Genomic DNA, 15,504 nt, shown 5'->3' with positions numbered 1-15,504 from the left:
TTTTTGAGGTACATCCATGTATTATATATAAAATTTTATAGGGAAATAAGTGCAGAATTCTAATATATCGAATATATTAATATATCCATTTTGATTATTATTATTATTTTTTTTGGCACATAAGGACCCTTTTGCCGGTCACAATATGTATATGAGTGTGTATGAGTTACTACCTTGATTTTTTACTGACAAACTCAAACAAATTCCTTGTTTGTGTTGCATATATTGCAGGGTTGGGTTCAGACTACATGAAGGTCCACTGAGATTATTGTAGTAAAATAAATAACAGCGCACAGGAGGGGGTTCTTGGGGACATAAAACAGAAGGGATTGAGGGGCTGTCGGGGATTAACAGTTTTCATTGTTGGAAAAAACGGGTAGTCAACTGGTAGCATGGCAATGGCAGTGTTTCGACACAGACACACACTCACTGACATGACATGATTCTAGACAATGGAGTTTTATTTTTGGAACAGGATGTTTATTTAAAAAAAAAAAAAAAAAAAAAAAAAAAAAAAAAAAAAAAGATTGTGAGTGTGAATGGTTGTTCGTCTGTGTATACCCTGTGGCTAGCAACTGTCCCCAAAAGGTTTAATTGAACACAGTACTGATATATTCGCTGGAAACCATGACTTATTCTTTTTTATGAATGGTAACTGGTGGATACACAGAATCATTGTCTTTCTCACATAATGGATAGGCATTTAATTTTTTTGCCGGTCACTAGGTGTTGCTCAAGAAAAATAAAAGCAATAATTTTCTAATGACTGAAATTAGATAATTTCCCGAGGCACACCTTTTCATTATATATAATTCTACAATTGTATAATATTGTATTTGTTGTGAAGGTTATGTTCTTTTATTTATAGTCACCCTGCTGCTGCTATGGACAAGAGGGAGAGGAGGGAGAACTGTTGTGGGTTGTACCGCCACAGCTCCCCCTAACGACCAGTTTAAGTCACGACCACAGTCAAAACTGTTGCAAATATTTCAATTTCTTTTATTAATCAAACATTCAGATATTGATTGTTTGATTTACATTTGCTATGCGATACCTTATCTTTAAGATATATGGCATAGTTAGATATTTTGTTTAATTTGGGTTGTATTCTAGTTGTTATATTTTCCATCTGTCTCCCTTTGTCAATGTCTCGTCAAGTTTTATCATGTTCACCTGTGCTTGTCATCCTGGTCCCTTGTGTCATCCAATCAGCCCCCTCAGCTACGTTTGTCTTGTCCAGGTGTATCTCGTTAGTAGGTGATGTGTATTTAGTTCCTTTTTTCTTTTATTCCTTGTCAGTTTGTTGTCCAATCTTGTTGTTAGCATGTACTTGTCGCGTCGTAAGTTTGTTTCTATTTTTGCTTTGGACTTTGAATCTTGTTTTGGACTTTTGTATTTTGGTTAAAGTTCCTGTTTGCCTTTTTGTTGTTTTTAGTCCAACAAAACGCTACTCTTAGTGCTTTACAGCATCAGAGGTCTAATCAACAAACACTCCTCTACCATTACAACCACAATAATGAACACATTAAATTAATACCACTGAAAGTGTCTAGTGTCACATTATTGTGACAAAACACAACAATGACACCTTTTTTTTGTTTTAAATTAATCAATAGAATAATTGATGCAGCTGATATAATGGAGACCACTTAACAACAAAACCTATACAGATGCATGCATAACAACAAATTCAATAAATATTTGTAATCGGGTAACTTTGAGTTCCAAATACACCGGTTGTTGTGTTGTGTGTTGGCAGCAAGACTTTAATAGCCTCTGAGTCACACAGATGAAACAAACATGTTGACTTGTTTTTACATTGTGTCTGTGCTCGCATGAGGACGCATGCGTGTGTGTGTGTCTGTGAGAGTGCGTGATTGTCATATTTGCCAACTTAATGGAGGTGCACTCACCCCTCACCCATCCCATCAGTTTGTGATTGGTCCGTGGCTCCAGCTCTGAGGATTAAAGAATGTATCCCCACTTTTTGTCCTGTTCCCCTCTTTCTTTATTCTATTACTCCCACTCTTTTACCCCATCACATGATCCGTTACATCACGGGATTGAGGTCAAAACTGGATTAGGGCGAGCGACGCAAGCGAGAGAGGCAACGCTGGAATTACTGAAAGTGAGGGAGGAAATGCATGTATGTGTGTCTGTGTTTGTGTGTGTATTAAGAGGTGAACAGCGTTCAGATGGCCTACAGATGAAGAGAAAGAGATGATGAGAGAGGAGACAAAGAGAGGAGGATGTGTTGGAAGGCAAAGTGGAAAGGGGGGAGAGTGGGGACAGAGGTTTGCTCTAAAAGGGGGCTTGAACATGAACACATGCAAAGGTCGTGTCTGTCTGACGTTGTAATTGCAGCAAAGTGTCCATTTGGACATGACAGAGCTCTACCTTTTCTAAACGAAAAGGTTGGGTAGAGCTACTCAGTAACAGTGGCCAAACTTTTTCAAACTGACAGATAGTCGTGAGTCGTGACGTAATGAAGTAGATGTTCAGATAAGGGGAAATAACTGTCTTGTAATGGTTGAAGTACTAATTAAAGTTCTTTATCGTACACTCTGAATTGTACTAGAGTACAAAATGGTAAAAGTACAAATTAATTATTACCTCACTATACTATTCAATACCAATTTAAACGGGGGGTCTGCGCACAAAAACATTTTCCTCTTGTTAACTTGCATAGGTGCTCATACTGAGAAGACAAAAAAAGATAACAGTACACAGCTTTGAATTCTGTCAGGATGAACAGGATTGACGTGACAGCATGCCTTTGAGCAAAACAAAACATGACTTTTTTTATTTTATTTTTCTTTTCTAAATTAGGTAATGATAACAATAGAAAGTAAAATCTTGCCTTAAGTCATAAGAAGCTCATATTAATTAGGGTGGCACAAAACAACCTACAGTGTTTGCCATGAATCATTCTTGTGCCAATATATTTTTTACATTTCATGGGGAATATCTTGCATCTCTGAATCTGTTGTGTCTGTCATTTGCACTGATTAAAAAAAAATTAAAATCCCTTGGATTTACTCACTTCAAATGTGTATGTTGCTAGAACATAAAATGTGTTAAATAACATATATCAGTTGATTGTTTCAAAGAAATTAGGGAAAATTTACATATCAAAAATTGGAGAGTGAAATTGCAGAGTTAAATTTGTGGGAGTTCATTCATTTTAACTCCGTAGATCGTTACTTGATTTTAAATTGCACATGATCAAAATGTGGTATACTGATGTAAATTTCAAACCTGGCAATAGGTCGCTTGCACATGTCGTCACTTCCGCCTCGGATTTCTCGTAGTCGCCATGCTGGGTGGCCTACATTTACGTAGCGATTCGGTCTAACACGTATCTATCACGTTTGTTTTCTGCGTTTAAAATGGTACATTGTTGCTGTATCGTTGGCTGTTCGAACAAAGCCAAGGGGGAAAATGGTCGGTCTTTTTTCCGAATTCCGAAAATAATTAGGAACCAGGGCCTGGAGACAGAGGAGTGCGGACTCCGGAGGGAAGTCGTTACTTTGGGCTCGTGTGTGCAGCGATCACTTTGTGAGCGGTAAGCTTGTTTACCTTTATTTAATACATGAGGATTAATAACGTTTCGACCGCCCATATATGGGCAAGTTGCTTATGTTTTGGATTCATGAGAAAGCAAGTTCGGTAGTACAAGCTGGCTAGCGGACGTTAGCCGAAAGCTAACATCGAACATTTTCACCCAAGTAGTGCCAGTGCAAAGTGTTTACTGCTGAAATTGGATTGATTAGTCTTGGGCTTTTAATTCCGATAACATGTTTTTTGGTGGCAAAATGTAAACTTGGAAAAAAAAAAGAGACAGAAGGGGCTGATGCAAGAAAACAGACCCCCGGTAGCCTACACATCATGCTAAAGAACTTATTCACGGCCACCCTACTGCGGTAAAATAACCAGTCTTTCCATATTTTATTTGTTTATATATTTGTTTATTTTAACAGGTCGCCCTGCGCCCGTTTTTCTGTCCAATCATCCCGACTGGGCTCCAACATTAAAGTTGGGTCCCAAGTTACAACATCTATGTCTCAGCCCAGTCGGTGCCAAGATATGAACGTGCACAGGAGAGACAAGCAAAGAAAAGACGACTCGAAGTGGCAGAGATTGTTGCAGTTATGCAGCCAGATGGCTCCAGTAACCTGTACCCTCAAGTACTGCTGACATCATTGACTCTGGTATGCCACTCAGAATTCATTACATGATATATTGTATGCATGAGTGAATGTATGTGTTTGTTTGTGTGTACACGCACCTTATATTTTAGAGACATTTGGAAGTGTTTATAGAAATAAGTATTTGCCTGTAGCAATGTTCATACATTAAAAAATGCAACAAAATGTGTACATTTCTTTTACACTGACAAAAAAACTATACTACTTTACTGTATTAAACCTATTACTGGTACCGTATTTTTTTGTGATTTTTTCTTTATTTTTTTTCTTTAGGGATCTCATGCTACACCGACTTGATTGCCAATGACATGATGGAAACGAAGGCGAGCATCAAAGCATTGGAGGAGGACAACATGCGACTGTTTGTTTGGCGCTAATAAAGGCAGCGTTTATACAAATTCTATTGTTGGGTTTGTTTACAAAGCTATACATAATACAAATGACAGGATTTGACTCAATGTGCAATATGGTCCCTCTTAAAGTAATGGCATAAATCTCTATTATTTCTAAAAGCACAAAAAATGAAGTGAATAATGATTAGATGTAGTAATTTCAGGGTTAAAAATTGAACTGTTAATTAATGTAGTTTATTTTAGCACAGGTGCCTACCATCCTGAGATGATGGTATGATGTAATGTTGATGGGGTACGCAATGACTTTCATTATGCTATGTACAGAGGAAAAAGTTGCTCTCTTTTAAATTTGTTTAATGTAAGACAAGTACCAGTACTGTGTTACAGTTTTCCCAATAATCCTTGTTTCACACTTGTCACAAAACCACTGTCCTTTTGGCAGTCTAGATTGGCACACTTCAAGTGATATCATTTGATTTTACAATCTGCTGCAGCACAAAAAACTACTTTATTCCGCATCTTTGAAGTACGTGACAGCGGCTGAGCAGGAACACTGGAAGTCCACTGCTGATCTAGTAAATGCTCTCCCGAGCAGTTCAGGTAAGGAGGGGATTTTGGGGAAAAAAAACTCTGGCTTTTCCAACTGGCCAAAACGAGCGATCTGGGTGGACTCGCTCAATCACACTTTGTCCACACCACAAAGTCGCAGAAGTCCGTCCAGTTAAACTCATCTGTGCCTGAATCTGAAAATATTACAAACATTGTAATGAAAATATGAAACATAGAATTAAATAAGAAACTACAAAAAGTAAAGCCATACATACCTGGTAATACTATTGGTGTTGTCGTGACAAGTGATGGGAATTGTTGCCATCTGGCACCAGACAGAAATTGGGTGTTGTGACAGCCTCCTTAACCGTGAGATCATAAGAAAAGCTGTCAGTATGCTCAGTAGTTACCATGAACACGTTTTATTGTACTGGAAACTGAAACTAAAAATACGTCCTCTGAGAGTGGTTAACCTTAACCATTTAGAATAAGTTGATTAAGTAACATGTAACTAGTGAAAGGGTAGCATTAAATTTAATTAAGCCACGGGGAGGCTGTGCATAGTTACTTTTTATTCTTATACGCTCTGCCATATTTGCCTGTTATAAAATTGTTAGAAAAACCACATCAGGTAAACCTAGCTGTGCATGTAAACACAATGATAACAGGAAGCCTGAGAACAAATCAACATTTTTGTGTGCAGAATTACCAACACCATGTGGTTTACTTACGTGCAACAGCAACCGTTTCTTCTGATGCGATGTTAAAGTTTACACTCTGTATCCACCCGCTTACAAAATAATTGTAAGCCTCCAGGGATTTGTTGGCGTGTTATGGAGCATGTTGTCAACACGAGGTAGGGAAAGATGTCCAGAGATGTCACATTTGGCCAGCAAGCTTTCTCCGTCAAAAAAAAAATCACCCTTGGTCAGGACGTAATTAGGATCAATCCCGCCACACAGAGACACCTTCTGCCTGTATCGTTGTTTTTGATCTTCCGGTAAATCGTGAAAATACTGCGAAAATTACATCAGGTTGATAAGCTCTACCGTGTAACTCGCGAGTGTACCTTGTGAACCGGCGGACACCCAATATGGCGCCCGAAGGAAAAACTCCCATGATGCATTACGATGTGCAAGCGACCTATAGCCAGAATGACCGCAGTGATTTGCTCAAGAAAGGCGGGACATGCTCTACAATAGTTCGAGCTGATTGGACGATGCTGCATCTTGTACATGTTAGTTTTGACCAATCACGGCTATGGATGAAAATGTCTTCGTTCACGTTATAGTGTGGGAGAAAAAGCACGAAAATTTTTAACAGCTAAAAATGCACGAAGCGCCACTCGCTATTCAACATTCAACAAAGTGGTTTGATGTACGAGTTGTTCATGATACGGCCCATCAATTGACTTTTTATTTTTATTTTTTTTTATTTTGAGATAAGAGCAACATTTGATATCAAGTGCTTCAGATATTTCACAATATCCTGCCACCATCGCTTCACATTGGCTTCCTTGCAGTGGCAGGACAATTCCATTTGGTGGCAGTAATGTGTCATTAAACTGTTTTGCCAAGTGTCAGTTGACTCAACCACAGAAGATGAACAAGGGAGACCAATGCGTCAGGTATCGTCATGTTTTCTGCTTATGTTTTCTGTGTTTTCGGGTTATGTGGCAAACATATGCTGTACATTCCTGTTGAGTGCAAAAAACATGTTAAAATAGCGGCTGTGGGAATGCATTTCCATTCATTTCAATTAGTTTTTTTTTCTAGTTTGCGTATTTGTGATGCAAAATTATCACTCTTTTGAGCAAACATTATTTTTATAAGAATAACGCTTTATTTCTGTTACCTCAGCAAACTAACCATAAATGCCTCCTTAGTGAGTTAGAATAGTCGCGTTTTGCAAACATTTGATACCAATTTTCAGCTTTTTAGCACAACATTTGGCTTGTTTGCCTGTCGTAGTATAGAAATTAGTCACATGCCCAACTAGTTCTCCAGGCAACGCTCCCTTTGAGTACCCTTTTTAAATATTAGTGAGGGGTGGACCAAGAGTCTGGTTGGGGGGCGAGTTACACTTTAACAAAAAAAATAAAAATGGTGCCAGCAGGTACTAGTTAGCCACAAGGACAACACGAGTATCCCTTGGGTCTGTTCTAGTGCACCAATGATGGGACACTGTGAATTAGTAATAATTACAACTGAAAAAGAATGTTAACATTTATTCATTTATTTATTTAAACTTAATATAGTACACATTTCTCCTGTACCAAATAGTCTATTGTTTTGTATAAAAGTGATTGTGTTTAATGGGGGGTTCGCAAAAGTTAATTTTAATACGGTTATACGGAATTTTTGCTCACGGTTATCTTACTGTCAGAATTTGATCTTGGCTACAGTATGACACTAGGAGACCAAAGGGACAAATATCATCATAATACTGAGAATATCTTCATCCTGCTAATTAATTGAGATTTGTCCAGAGAAAGTTGGTCGTAGCGATGAAGCGATGATGAGTGACAGTGCGATGACAAGGAATTGCGAGAGAAGGATGGGAAGGAAGGGGCGGAGGAAGAGGTAGACAGTAATCCTGTCTAATTCACTTAGGGTTGCGCTGAGGGAGCAGGACACTAAGAGGATTTGGGACATTCTCTAAATTAGATCAGCAAGAATAACAAACTGCAAGGAGAGGTGGAGCAGAGGGCTTGAGGGGGCACACTGCGAGAGAGAGGTGGCATGAACCCACTGAAGGAAGCGGGCATGAAGGAACATTTTTAGAAAGGTAAAAAAGAAGAGGTTTCAACTTTGGTTTTCCAGATTAAAAAAAAAAAATCAAGAAAATCATACAAACAAAACCGAATGACCTTTGAGGGTAGCCATCTATGTACAGAGGTCAATTTGGTTCCATAATCCAAGTGGTTTGGGGCAACATATTAATCTGAACGCTAAACTCTGACTTTTGTTATTAGTGATATTAACAAGGTGTTAAAATGTAATCTGCAGCAAAGCTCTGCGCAGACATGTATGCTGAGGGTGACAGTCGCTGGTTGATCCATTCATAGTGTAATGCTGATCCTGTTAGCACTGCTAGCTGATCATTCAAACCTACTTACACTGCTGTAGGTGTGATTTAGCAGCATTACTGCACGATTACAAATCTTCTCATGACTTATGGTTTTGATTATGGTCAGCAAAGTCACACACAGGAATTAAAGTGCCACTCAAATGGCATTTAAATCGCAGTAATGTAGTCATGGTTCTCTAATTCCAAAAAACAAAATGTCTGCTTTGAGCATTGCTCATCTACGTTTCAAACATATTCTTGATTTGTTGTTCATATAACAACACATAAGTGCATTTTAAATACTATTTGTGTCTTTTTAAGTTTGTTATTTTCATGTGTGAATTTGTTGCCATGTGTGTGTAGTGAATACGGATGAGTGCTCAGCCTCATGCTTGACGCGTGTATGTTTGTCGGCATTGGGATTAGGAATCGATTAAGATGAAATTGGACTGCAGGCCAGCAGGAGGGAGAAAATGGTGGGAGTGGAGAGGAGGGGAGGGGGGAGGCGGGGACATTATAGAGGCTCTTTCAGCCTGTGGCATGATTACAGTGGGCCTTCAGAGCAGACTGGCCGCCAGCTTGTTTCGAGAGGATTAGAGCTCGGAAAGAAATGAATCATATTTCTAAGTCCAGAGTCTATCTGTGTCTGTGTCTTTGCACTTCCCTGTCCATATGCTGCCACTGGGGGATTACAGGAGTGGACCCTCGGCATCCATCCATCCATCCATCCATCCATCCATCCATCCATCCATCCATCCATCCATCCGTCCATCTGTCCGTCCGTCCGTCCGTCCGTCAATCTATCTATCTATCTATCTATCTATCTATCTATCTATCTATCTATCTATCTATCTATCTATCTATCTATCTATCTATCTATCTATCTATCTATCTATCTATCTAGATAGCTAAACATTCAAAGTAGTAAAACTTGGCTAATATGTATGCTTGAGCACAGTATAGATTGTTCAGTGGACCCCGGACAGAGGTGGGCATTCCATCAATATTGACAATTATTTCGATTAATGAATGACGGAAAACTTCGAAAAATTGACAGACTAAGCATTGCCGTAAGTGTGGTTTTGTCCGTCAATATAATCATCAATTATCCGGATAGCACCAACGGACCTTCTCAGTCTGTCAATGACGGACGCCCGTTTCGCTGATGAATGACGCCCACTTCATTGTCGCACCACAGAGTGCTTCCACTTCTTTTCAGCTTGAAAATAAGATACAGTACTGCTACATCTGCTGTATATGTTATAGAAATTGTGGATTATGCAGACGCAGCATGCTGGAAGAAGAGCCCAAGTCAAACAAAGTTTACACAAGGTTATTTAATATTTCAGAAACATGAAAGCTGCTATTTCGCATGGTAGTGGTGCAGACTGGTCCAATAAACACAGGAGACAAATGAAACATACAAAATAATCAGAATCCTTCATATCAGAAAAATAAAGCAGAGATGAATTATGCAAAAGACATGTTAGATTAAGAAGCATTAACAGCATTTTTACTATGACTGCTACTCTTATCAGATAAACCCTGAGTTGGAAAAATGTAGATATCAGAAAAATAGAAACAGAATGGGGAAAAAAGTAAAAAGTTGGCAGTTTTCTAAGATTTAAGAACAAGATGCTGTTGCATGGAGTGCATACATGTGACATGGTTGCATTTCCAGGGTTAAATACTGTATGTACAAAAAGACAACAAAAGTATCATAATAACGGCCGTGCCATCTAAAGAAATAATATCATTGATATTGATCACAGTAGTTACACTGATATCAATAAATTCCAATATTACTTTTACTTTGACAATCCACAAATGTTTAAAGAAACAACAATACTTAAGTCTAATACAAAAAAAAATACACGAATTACATATACTATTGATAACCAACGCGTTTTTACATGTTGGATTGACATTTTGAGAGAAAGACACCAAACTCTCTGTGCTAAGGGTGGGCAGGTGCAGTCCCTTACCCTGGTGCAGTCATTTTGCCCATCAGATATCTCACAAAAATAGAACAATACAGTCAGACTACAGCAGAAGTGCTTTAATTCTGCCAACTTCCTGTGAAAAGGAGCCGAAGGGGATATTCGTCGAGTGCCAATTGCCACAATGTGGCCATTGTTGCCCAAGAGTTGATCCTATTAAACGAACAATGCACGAGCCATTCTCCTAATGATTACAAGCATGCTCAAAGGCAACAAGTTTGTACTGCAGTCACTTCAGGGACTCCATCGACCCTCTTGTCTTGGATCGCACACTGGCTGAAAAGGGGAAGTATCAAATAAAGCTACTGGGGAATGATCAGCTTTATTGATCGGCACCTGTTAAAGGTTCCCATTGGGAAAGCTGATCTGTTGAGACGGGTGATGGAACGTCTTATTTGGAGAGATGAATGCCAGCAAATACAAGACACATCTTGAAAGGGAAAAAACTAAACATGGCAATTCCATTACAATTCCACAGATGAATGCTATTGTGAATTTTGTATGGTTTTGAATTGAGAGCAGGATCAACAGAAAAAAAGAGAACAGATTTCTTCACTCAACTTGTGAAATCAACAAGAGTAATTTAGTCAATACAATTCTTTCCAAGCCCTCACTTGATGCTATCTACAAGACCTGGAACTTCCAGGAACTCTGGTCTTTGTAGTCCAGGCAGTCTGTGGCATTGAAATTGAGCTTCCAGGCACCTTGGTCCTTGTAGTCCAGACAGTCGACAGCTCCGAAGCCGAGCGAAGCAGCCGTGTAGCCTTGGGACGAGAGCGAGGCGGGGGACTGGCTGAGGGGCCCGCCCATGGAGGAGGCGGTGATGGGGCTCAGGGCGCCACCTGTGCCCGAAAGCTGCGGGTGCATGGGCGACAAATAGGAACTACAGTCTAGACCGGTGAAGTAGGAGGAGGAACCGGCGTAGCTCTGGCTGTAGGCCGGGGCTTGGGTGTAGGTCATGGGGTAGGCGCTGGTACGCTGCATGCAGGGGGTGGTGGAGGCGGACAGGGGGTCTGGCAGGGGAGAGATGGAGGCTGGGCTCCAAATGGACACTGTGGCGTTGGCAGAGCTGGAATTGGGGGTGATGGCGGTTCCCGGGGGAGGCGGCGGCGGACTGTAGGGACCGTTGGCAGGGTTAGCGCTGGCCTCAGCGCTACTCTCCCGGACTGGGGAGGCCTTCTTTTTAGGAGGCCGTGGTTTGGCCTGGCCTGTGCTCTGCTGCTGCTGTTGGCGGCATTTGGCACGGCGGTTCTTGAACCATACCTGGATGACGGCACGAGCATATCACATTTCATTTTAACGTCAGCATCAAAGGTGATTATTCAAAACAATGGAATTGTTTGTTTGGCTCACTTTTTCTGGACAATCAGTCACTACTGCCACAGTTTTGTGCACTTTTCTATATTGTGACTTCATATTCATATACATATATATATATATATATATATATATATATATATAAGGAGTGTTAAATTGATTCGCAATGTTCGCAATCGTTTTAATACAGCGCACAATTCTCGAATCGATTTAATATGTGGTCGAGTCGATTTTTAAACATCGATTATTGATTGAAAATCTTACAATGTACAAATTACAAGTTTACTGATTAGTATTTTCTAAATTTGAGTTAAAAAAAATCGCAATAATCAACCTATAGATTCGTATCGGGATTAATTTGTTTCAAATTGAATTGTGACCTATGAATACGGATCGAATAATATATATATATATATATATATATATATATATATATATATATATATATATATATATATATATATATATATATATATATATATATATATATATATATATATATATATATATCAACACATTGGAAATGTCGACACACTGGGCTTTTTCACTTAGGGGTGTACTCACTTTTGTTGCTAGGAGTTTAGCTGGCTGAGTTTTGAGTTATTTGAGGGAACATTAAATTTGCACCATTATATAAGCTCTACGCTGACTACTTTTCATTGTGTGAAGTGTCATTTCTTCAGTGTTGTCAAAATGTCAAAAGATACAAATACATTTCTGCAGAAATGTGAGGGGTGTTCTGTACTCACTTTTTTTATATTAGCAACATTGTGGGTGAGTTAGCACATTCGTCTTACAGTTGCAAGGTTTAGACTAGTTTGAATCAAGGCATGCATGCTCTCCTCTCACGTTCCAAAAACATGCTTGTTAGGTTAATTGAGGACACTAAATTGTTCTTAGGTGTGAATGTGATTGCTCATGCTTGTTTGAAGTACCCATCGTGATTTAGCTGGCAAGTATAATTGCCCCAGCTCTCAAGAAAACGAATTGATGGCTGGTGCTGTTTTATTTATTTATTTATTTATTTATTTATTTATTTATTTATTTATTTATTTATTTATTTATTTATTTATTTATTCATTCATTCATTCATTCATTCATTCATTCATTTTCATTTTTATTTACCAATTCTTTTGTGAATTACTGTTGCCGATGCTAAGAAAAAAAATCTGATTACAAATTAAATAAAGCCTTAATTCGATAAAAATGAATAAGTTAATATAAACAATATAGAGCCTGTTCAAAAAGTGTCTATAATTATTTAGCATCGTTACCTGGACTCTGGACTCGGGCAAGTTGATCTTGAGGGCCACCTCCTCCCTCATGAAGATGTCTGGGTAGCGCGTTTTGGCAAAAAGAGCCTCCAGGATGTCCAGCTGTGCGCGCGTAAAGGTGGTGCGTTCGCGACGTTGCTTACGTGGGGTGCCTGCATGCGTGGAAAGAAATCAACACCAACATTACATTGAGAATTAGAGCGACTGTGATAGAATTATTATTATTACGGTTTACGTTCTGCTCTTCTCATTGATTACTCGACATAAAGAACACATATAATTCGAAATACATTGAACTAAATCAACGGCGTGATTTTTTATTTTTTATTTTTTTAACGAATAAAATGTGTAAGTGAACGGGAAAAAATCGTCTGCATTTAAAAATCTAGGCTATTAAAGGCCAGCCTTGGCATCCAACACTCCTTCTGTCATCTCTTCATCATAGATGACAGATGTTGCAGAGCATGGCTGCATGGCACAAAACCAAATACAAAGACAGTCCCTTATCAAATATAGGTTACGTGTTAAGTGCAACAGATTGCGGTTTGTTTTAATGTTAAGTCTTGTGTGAGAACAAACGGCCCTCAATTCACACACTTTTCTGCATTGTTTTTTGACTCTATAATCCGCTAAATTTATGGGTCAAGTGAACACGTGTTACTGGATGCGGAATAACAGCAAAGAATATTTCTCTCATGTGCTCCCGTCAAATTTTTTCGCATTTAATTGTTTTTTTTTTTTTTCAGGTCGAGAATGTTAACGTTAAGAGTAATCAAGCAGTACTTACTGGGGTATCCAACGGCGGTGGTGTGCAGCAGATCCATGCCCGGGCCGGACAGAGTTAACCCGTTCACGGCGTAATGGGGTTGCTTAATGTAGGACATCATGCCTCCTGTGGGCTTTAAAACACTCCCTCACTCCCCCGTTCACTTGTTTCTCTTCTCTCACAACACGGGCCTTCTCATCCAATAGTTTATCTGCAGGGTCTCTCTCTCTCTCTCTCTCTCTCTCTCTCTCTCTCTCTCTCTCTCTCTCTCTCTCTCTCTCTCTCTCTCTCTCTCTCTCTCTCGTTTCTTTCCTATTTTTCCTCTTTTTCACTCTGTACCTTAACGGTATGTTCACTATGCTAATGCACCTGTTGCGGGACACCTGCGAAAGTGATAGCTTTACCTGCAACCCGTTAATAGTTTACGTGCGCCTCTTCACGGCTAAAAACTACCAAAAAACAAAACCCAGACACTCACGAACAGGACGCTCTAAAGTAAATTGTAAACGTAAAAATTGTACGACCCTACACTGTCTTTTGTCCCGTCCGAGTCGCGCACGTAGCGGTGTCCAGCCAGAAGATATACCAAAAGATGAAGTTCCAAGAGTGCGCGTCTGTGCACTCTGATGAATGCTGAGAAGTGGAGTTGGGACCGGGTGGTCCCTTAACTTCAGGCTGCGGGTTGGAGAAGATGCGCTTGGAAGCAGAGTGGACAAGTGAGGCGAGAGAAGAAGTGGTTGGCTAATTAGAACTTACCCAAGTAGACTCCCACATTCCCCCCTCCCTCTTCTCTCTCTCTCTCTCTCTCTCTCTCTCTCTCTCTCTCTCTCTCTCTCTCTCTCTCTCTCTCTTTCTCTCTCTCTCTCTCTCTCTCTCTCTCTCTCTCTCTCTCTCTCTCTCTGTGTCTTTCTCTTTTTGCACACAAACAATATTCTTATAGATAATTTCTTAGCGCACAAATTTTATAAACACCCATACACATTTTTGTCTGTATGAGGTTGAACGAACTCTATTTCGAAATAGGTTGGATTTTTATTGAATTGTTCCTTGTGTCATATTATTGTTTCACCATTTTAAACAATTCGAAGTAAAATTCTTAAATCCAATTTTGCTTTTGTTGTCCAATTTCACATCATAGTCTATAAAAATTGTTAACAAATCAACCAATGCATCAGGCCTTATATCGATCTTGAATTGCAAAGTGGCTTTTTTTTTTAATACAATAGTTATCTCATGGAGAATTTACACATATATTAATGCATAAAGGAGGTAAATATCGCTTATTTTATTACTGTATATAGTTACATTCACGTATTGAAAATTGTTATATGGAAATAACTGGGTGCTTCGGCTGACTGTGGCGGATATACAGTCAGAACGGATTAAAGGCACAGCACAAAAGGGCCCTTGTTCTGCAATTAAATCCGCTTTTGAAACCCAACATGCAGTCCCACCATAGTGATAATTAATAATAATAATAATAATAATAATAATAATAATAATAATAATAATAATAATAATAATAATAATGTTTTTCGTGCGCAACCAGGCATAACCAGTTCCACACTTGCAGTGAAATGTCACATTGTCACAAGACCTAAACTACCTAAACCTAAACCTAAACGACGCTGCTCTAAAACAAATTGTTTCATCTGTGACATTATTTTTAAAGACAGAGATCTAATTTTGCGGGTTTTTGGCGTGCGAAACAGAATGAAATGATTGGAAGAATTATTTGTGAAATTCGTTGCAAAACTGGATGGTGTCTTTTGTTTACGAATATGTTTTTCGTTTTTACGTTTTGTTATTGTGGTTTCCTTTTTTTTTTTTCCTGTCGTTTGTGACAGGCATGTAGCGCGTCCTCTCATGGTTCCGAACTCGCCGAGACAATTTCTCAGCGTCCAAAGCCGATTCTCTTTGCTTGTTAATTGAATCGGCTTTCTTATAGTTTAAAATCCACACGCGCAC

At 39.1% G+C, this 15,504-nt stretch overlaps 1 protein-coding gene and 1 long non-coding RNA gene across 2 annotated transcripts; both read right to left on the bottom strand.

The window, feature by feature from the left end:
* Nucleotides 1-5,099: 5,099 nt before the first annotated feature.
* On the bottom strand, nt 5,100-6,220 carry LOC144033565 (uncharacterized). The gene is made up of 3 exons (XR_013288008.1): nt 5,842-6,220; nt 5,386-5,472; nt 5,100-5,304 (listed from the first exon to the last, which is right to left on the bottom strand). It is a non-coding gene; the product is annotated as an uncharacterized LOC144033565 (long non-coding RNA).
* Nucleotides 6,221-9,501: 3,281 nt separating this feature from the next.
* otx5 (orthodenticle homolog 5) lies at nt 9,502-14,273 on the bottom strand. The gene is made up of 3 exons (XM_077494270.1): nt 13,558-14,273; nt 12,771-12,922; nt 9,502-11,442 (listed from the first exon to the last, which is right to left on the bottom strand). Exons 1-3 carry the CDS (start codon nt 13,655-13,657, stop codon nt 10,804-10,806), a joined length of 891 nt encoding a protein of 296 aa, XP_077350396.1. The 5' UTR covers nt 13,658-14,273; the 3' UTR covers nt 9,502-10,803.
* Between the last annotated feature and the right edge of the window lie 1,231 nt (nt 14,274-15,504).

The sequence above is a fragment of the Festucalex cinctus genome, chromosome 13 (genome assembly GCF_051991245.1).
Source record: "Festucalex cinctus isolate MCC-2025b chromosome 13, RoL_Fcin_1.0, whole genome shotgun sequence".
Taxonomy (NCBI): Eukaryota; Metazoa; Chordata; class Actinopteri; order Syngnathiformes; family Syngnathidae; genus Festucalex; species Festucalex cinctus.
Note: the sequence above shows the minus strand (reverse complement) of the source record. Positions and strands in the feature narration are given on the sequence as shown.